Source organism: Notechis scutatus, chromosome 1, assembly GCF_049901735.1.
Source record: "Notechis scutatus isolate UNSWTSFEM ecotype Mainland chromosome 1, rNotScu1.2, whole genome shotgun sequence".
NCBI classification, from domain to species: Eukaryota; Metazoa; Chordata; class Lepidosauria; order Squamata; family Elapidae; genus Notechis; species Notechis scutatus.
In genome coordinates this window covers 103,879,433-103,886,368 of record NC_142009.1, presented here as the reverse complement: position 1 = coordinate 103,886,368, position 6,936 = coordinate 103,879,433, and the positions used below count along the sequence as shown (strand labels likewise).

The 6,936-nt window shown below is 35.9% G+C and overlaps 1 protein-coding gene across 1 annotated transcript in view; it reads right to left on the bottom strand.

The window, feature by feature from the left end:
• Positions 1-4,402: 4,402 nt before the first annotated feature.
• The window catches only part of LAMA4 (laminin subunit alpha 4), a 116,358-nt gene continuing 113,824 nt past the window's right edge, over positions 4,403-6,936 (bottom strand). The window contains exons 37-38 of the mRNA XM_087973282.1: positions 6,709-6,828; positions 4,403-5,544 (exon numbers count right to left, since the gene is read on the bottom strand). Coding sequence (XP_087829408.1) covers positions 5,399-5,544; positions 6,709-6,828 — 266 coding nt within the window. The 3' untranslated portion in view covers positions 4,403-5,398. The remainder of the gene's footprint in view (positions 5,545-6,708; positions 6,829-6,936) is intronic.

The following is a 6,936-nucleotide window of genomic DNA, read 5'->3' as shown; positions in this document are numbered from 1 at the left end:
CATTACAATATAGCAGTCACTTTTTTGTGATTTCCCAGTGTATATAAAAATTAGGTTTACACTGTGCTATTAAATGTCTATTAAATGTATAATGTGCTTAGCTTAATTAAAAATACTCTTGTTAAAAAAGGTTAAGCATTTGAAATTTCAGCCAGTCATGAGCTTTTTGCAGGTGGAGGGGTTTGTAAAAAAAGTGCAATTCCTGCAAAATGCAATACAGTGAAACAAGGTATGTCTGTATATATGTTTATATTCCTGTGAAACATTTCATATTATCACTGGATATGGATTTTTGTGGCTTCTCAATTCATTGTTTCGACTGAGAAATGTTGGATTGTTTTTCTAACATTAAAAAATCCCCAATTATTAATACTGGTAAATGAAATACATTGTAATTGTTTCCTAGATTTCAATGATTTCATGATTAGGACAAAACAGAAAAAACAGCTGAAATCTCCACTTTCAAAAAACCTATTAAAAAGTAAGATATTAAAACAATATGGCTTACTATTGGTTTCTTCCTGTTGTGTGGTTTGGGGGTTTTGCTATTTGTTTAATGAATGAATATTTAGCATATAAAACTTGTGTTCCATTAAGGTGTTTTCTGTAAATCAGAATTTGGCCTGACTGACTTTTCTGAGCCAAGACTTGATTAGTAACATGCTGCCATTTGCCAAGGTAGTAAATTAATCTGAGTTGAATATAAGAAAAGGATGAGTCTGTATCATAATCTTCAAATAGGTGCACTCACACTGAATTAAGCTGCTCTAGCCTGTTTAGCAGCTGGCCATTGAATGTGCAATTTAAGGTCTGAAACCAGGAATATGCTAGGATGGTCTTTTGTCCTGTTCCTCCACTGAAAACATTATTACATTATTGTGCCACTCTAAGAATTTTGATTGCTCATCTCTCTTCTCTGTTTTTAATACTAAATGTTCTAAACTTGTATTAATTTTCAGTTCAAACCAAATATTGTCATAATGTCATAATAAAGAATATAAGAAGAATATAATTAAGAACTGAACATGATTTTTGACAATGATTTTGTAAAGCCAAGATAATCTAATTCATAGTTCCCTAATATTTCCAGCTTTGTGGACAAGGGGAGGGTTCCGCATGAACGGCAGTCAAGCACACGCATGCTCACAGTTCCATGTGCAAATGGAGCACATGTGTATGTTCTTGCCCACTACTCATGCAAGTGGGGATATGTGTGCCCACTACTTCCGCAGCCTGGTTCCAAATGGCTCAACCCACAGTAGTGGCCATGGACTGGGGGTGTTGGGGAGCCCAGGTTGCTCTGAGAATAGGGAGGTAAACCAAGGTATGCATTCAATGAAGTAAAGACCGGATGGCCCTGCAAAAATATCAATACCACTTTTTAAATTTGTTTCTTTCCTTCAAGACTCATTAACTATGACAGTATTGCCATTTTCCTACTGTGTGATATGTTGTTTGTCAAAAATACAAATCCAGTCTGATATGCGATTGTGGCTGTGTAGTAGCTTGTGTTACTATAAATTAATGCTTCTACCTCAAAGAAAAAAAAAGATTCTGTGGTTTTTAGGGCAATAGAAATTTGGGTAGCAGATTCAGATTATTTTTTATAAAATTGCCTCTCAGTTGGAATAAAGTAAGGAAATAAAAGGTGACTTGGGTAGTAATATAATCTGATGACATTAGGGCATTATAAGTGCAGGTGAGTTGAATAATATACAATCAGAATATCCACAATACTATAATCAAGACACAATTTAACAATCAGGTATCCAGATTTCTCACAAACAGCTGAAAATACCATTTATAATGAAAATGGTTTACTGTAAGGATAGGAAATGGAAAATGGTTTATTTATTCAAAAAAGTGGAATTCCTCTGACTTGCTGTTATTCATTTAGTAGATATGTTGACCTTCAAATGCTAGAAATCATTTATTGGTTGTAATTTTTCCTCTACTTATTTTAAGGCTGATAAATAAGTTTATCACTGACGGTTATTCCCATGCTGATGGTAAAATGCACATGAAGCAGAAGGAAAACTTGATTGCATATTCTGCTTTATCAAAAGAGACCTGACCTTTTATATTCTTGCAAAGAATATTCCATCAAGAAACATATTCATTAACTTGCCATGACTGTGCAAATTCTATAAAATCTAAGAATTGATGTTTTATTTAGTAATAGTTTATTATTTTTATAAGAGTACTTCCATATGCCTTCTTTTTGCTTATGGGCATCTGGCAAGTGATTCATAAACAACTTGTACCTGATGTTTGTATCAGTTCAAATTTGGCTCTGGATCCCAATTTTCACTGAATGTTGTTGGTATTCAAGAGCAGAGTAATCTTCCCCCTATTTTGATACCAGTGTATCTGAAAGTGGAGCGAAAATGGTATTTTACCCCAATGCTGTAGACATATTGGTTCATTTTCCCATTGGGGAGAACTTTTGCCTCATGCTGCTTGTTTTCCCAGAGCTTCAGTATCACTTAGGATGTATCTGTCCCTTTCTCAGAGCTATAGCAATATAATTAGTAATACTGGGAATGTACTTGCTTGCAAAAATGTTACATACTGTCATTTTGGCTTCATAGCTTGAGAATTTTAACCTTAGAAGCAAAGGCTTCAGAACAGGTGGAAAGCTTTTTCCCATGATATAAACTATTCCATATTTTTTTTAAAAAGCAGTTTGCATATGAACTACAATAAAATATGTTAGCTGGTGTCTGGGATTTGTTTTATTTCTCTTTCATGTAATTTGGGATTGTTAGTATTTTTATTATATGTTGAACTGCAGTAATTTAAGCAATAAGGGCTGATTATTGTATTAGTCTGCTGGAGGCAGACTTGGGTTCTCTGCAAGCTAGCAGAACAGAAGATGTTAACCTTTGGAAATACTGAGGAGTAAAAATTGTGACAATATAGAAGTGCTAGCAGTCTTAAATACACACACACACACACACACACACACGTATCTGTTCTGTATTAGTTCTACATAAAGGAAATTTGGAAATTTGAAATTCCAGCCAAAGATACTTTTTGGTGGAAGCTCACTTGTCCCTAGTATTTGTCTGTAATTCTGTGTGTATGCATGCATCCTATATTCTGCCTCAATTACCTCAATCATAACAGTCTGAGCCTGTTATGTGTCGGAAGAAGTTTTTAACTGCAAGAGATTGTAGATAAATATTTATTGACAATCTGAATTCACATTTAGGACGACTAATTCCAAGAATAATGAGGGGTTACTTTTGGTTTAATATTAAGTATTGTAGGAAGAATCATAAGACACCCCCCTTTATTTCCATGCCCTCAGAGAAGGCAAAGAAAAACCATCCATAGAAGCTAAAGCAATTGGTGCCTCCCAGACAGAATGGCCTCAAGTAACTCCCAATTAGAAGACTGGGACAGGCTGAATTGACAGGATTAAGGATTAAGTAGTAAACGCAAAACTACACAGAATTTACATTCCCCATCTTTCCCCAAGGCTAGCCTTGACCCTGATCACCACCCAGGAAACCAAATAGGGACAATTGAAATACAAAATCTAATCTAATCTAATCTAATCTAATCTAATCAAATAATCCCACCAGGCATCTCAATTTCAAAGGTCAAAAAGGGTATAAAAATCACTACTACCCATGCCAGGTTGTCAGCTGTCCCAGAACCTATGCTGAGTCACTTTGCTTCTGATTCCAAAATAAATGGAGACACGTCTTTTCCTGCAGCCTGCCTCTAAATTCATTGGCTCCTGTGTCTTTCTCCTGGCTTGGAAATGGACCGGATTTTTCTTCCTACAGCATTACAAACAAATGCCTGTGCCATAATTTTTTATAGAACAACCAGTTTATTTGTTTCTTTCACATTTAATATTTTTTTTAAAAATGTTCTTATGTCAACTGGTATGGTTTTTAATTTCACTGTATAAAAATGAATGAATGAATGAATGAATGATAAATTTAGACTAAGTCTGGAATTTGGAATTTGGAACATTTAATTAGTTTTAAAAGCACACAGTTTAATATGTATTTATTGTCAAGATTGACTATTATATGAGAAAAATGTTAAAATGGGAGTTGGATATAGTTAAATACCACCTTTCCCCATAAAATTACTTTAAATAATGAATATATTACTTGTTTTTCATAGGTGAAAATCTGATTTTCTTACAATTACCAGTAAAGTTACAATTGTGTAGCGTAAATAGATATATAAATAAGTAACAGATACATAAAATATTCACTTTTGCTAATAATGGATCGATTTATTTGTTATGTGTAAAAGCAGATTATAATAATTTTAAAATGTGTGGGATTTTACTGGGTTTTGGAAATTGAACAAAACCCATACTACTTTACCATAATTGAACAAAAAAGTATAGGAAAAGGAAACTCAGAAGATACTGTTTTAGTGAAACATGTCTTTATATAGTTTATTCTGTAAGATACATGAAGCAAAGCACACCATGAACAGAAGTAGCTTATCCCAAGACACAGCATCTGGACATTCCAACAGCGGCTTATTATTAAACTTCTGATGGGAGAATAAAATGATTTCTAGTGGATTGAAGCTGAAAACCAGAGTTGCTAAGTCATTTGCTCCTGAAATGCTGACAAATGCAGTCAGGCATGCTTGTGACCATTACTGTACAGTAGTGCAGGGGTCCCCAACCACCGGGCCCTGGACCGGTACTGATCCATGGATCATTTTGTACCGAGCCGCCTACTTTGGGCGCTGCCATCTTGTTTCGACGGCGCTTGAGAAAGTGCTTCCGGGTGAGCTTGTCAGTCGTTGGTTGGATGGAAAGCGGCGTTTGGGTGCTGAAGGAATCCTCCCGCCTTAGTTTCGTCGAAGGGGCAGCTTCGAACGAAGAGCCGTCCCGATGGCAGTGGAGTCTTGCGTTACTCAGGAGGAGATTAAGAAAGAGTCCGAAAAGCCCATCGACTGCGAGAAGGTGCAAAGGAGGAGTTGAAGGTGGCGGGGAGAAGCGGGGGACGGCTGGCTGGCCGGTCGCTCGGCTCGCCTTGCCTTGGTCGTGCGTGCTGATACCGGTACTGGTCCTTGGATCATTTTGTGATGCCAGTACCGGTCCGTGGTACAAAAAAGGTTGGGGACCACTGCAGTAGTAGATTTACATTTCTTCCCACTGGGTTGATCACTTTCATTCCCCAGTTAGAACACCGCAGAGGTGTTTTTTTTCCCCTAGTACAGGTTAGGAATCTGTATCCCCCCCAAAAAAAAAGTGTTTGAAGCTTTCCTAATGATTGCAAGCTTTATGCTGTTATGTTATCATGTATTTAAAATGAGTGATATGTTTTAATTCTTCTGATACTGAAAATTGAACCCTGCACAGCTTCTGCTGCTTCTTCAGTGCTGTATATATCATTGTAGTACCAGCCTGTCACTCAGCAGGACATACATTGATGCTCACAGCGCCACTGACCAAAGCTGCCTTACTGAAAATCACCGGCCTTTCATCAATCATAAAGTTACGGATGCATCCAGTAAAGGAATTACGTGTGGTCAGGCTGAATGTCAGGAAAGCTTCTGTGAGGAAATTAAAAACATTAGCCACAAATTGTTCACAAGTGACATTACGGTATCTAAATGCAAGTACAGGCTTAGAATGGCTTTAACCATAATATGAAACTTTTAACATACACTTAGTACCACTTCTACTCTAAGCTCAGCTTAGTAGCACTTCTGTGGGGTTTTAATTTTTTTTAGTAAATTCAACTCATTTAAAAAGTATTAGACATTCTGAAGCTAATTAAAGAAAAGAAGGTTGTTGATTGGATCTGGAGAAAAGCGTTAGGAAGAGGATTTGAGAGAAAGTAGTAGTCTATCTTCTCCAGAAATTTCATAAAAAACTCAAGATCAGGAGACTCCTACTCAAATGGATGGAAATACGATAAACATGGTTCTTTTAAAATAGCACTTAATACTTATAGCAATTACACTTATATACTACTTCATAGCGCTTTATAGACCTCTCTAAGCAATTTACAGAGTCAGCATATGGCCCCCAACAATCTGAGTCCTCATTTTATCGGAAACATGGAAGACTGAATCAACCTTGAGCCAGTCAGGATCACACTGGCAGTGGGCAGAATTAGCCTGCAATACTGCATTCTAATCGCTGCGCCACCACGGCTCTTAGCAGATTTGGTAGGTAGGAGATTTTGGGATTTTATTGTTTATAAGATTGTTGGCTTCTGATTTTCCCTTGTGATGAATTATGTCAAAGATTCTATTAGCATATTTAATTATTTAATGGTATTAATGAATATTCAAGGCACATTGATATATCTTTACATACATCCAGTACATGTGGGAAATTAATCATAAAGATAATTCAAAACCTAAATCATAAAAAATTAAAATGATTAGAGCATTAATGATTAAGCATCTGATAGTATCAATCTCTTTGGACATAAGAAATAAATGTTCTTACAGTACATGTTTATAAAGTACTCTGCTTTATCAAAGAAAAGTTACATTAAACACCAGTTCTCAATAATGCCCATCTTTTCTGTTGGTAATTATATAGCCTTAAAACAAAGCAATAGTTTTGTGTAGTGTTTGGAAAGTCAATATGACATCACTTTTATGGTTTAAAGTGTTCATTGGAACTGGTTGGCTAATAAATCCAAATAAACACCAATAGTTTATTTTCTTAATTTTTTAAAAATAAAGTGATAATAATCTTACCTGGTACTCCTCCAACAAATACCGGCTCTCTGTGGTCAATTGCTCTTGGGTTTAATGGTCCCACCACATGATTCACTTCTGAATCAACATCCAGTTGTATTACATTAGCGTCTCTAATAACTATTATGCAAAACAGAAGAGAATAATAAGGTATTTTCATATCCCAAGCCACCAGATTAAAAAAAGGTTTTGAAAATACCAACTGCTCTGGCTAAGGCTTCTTCAATA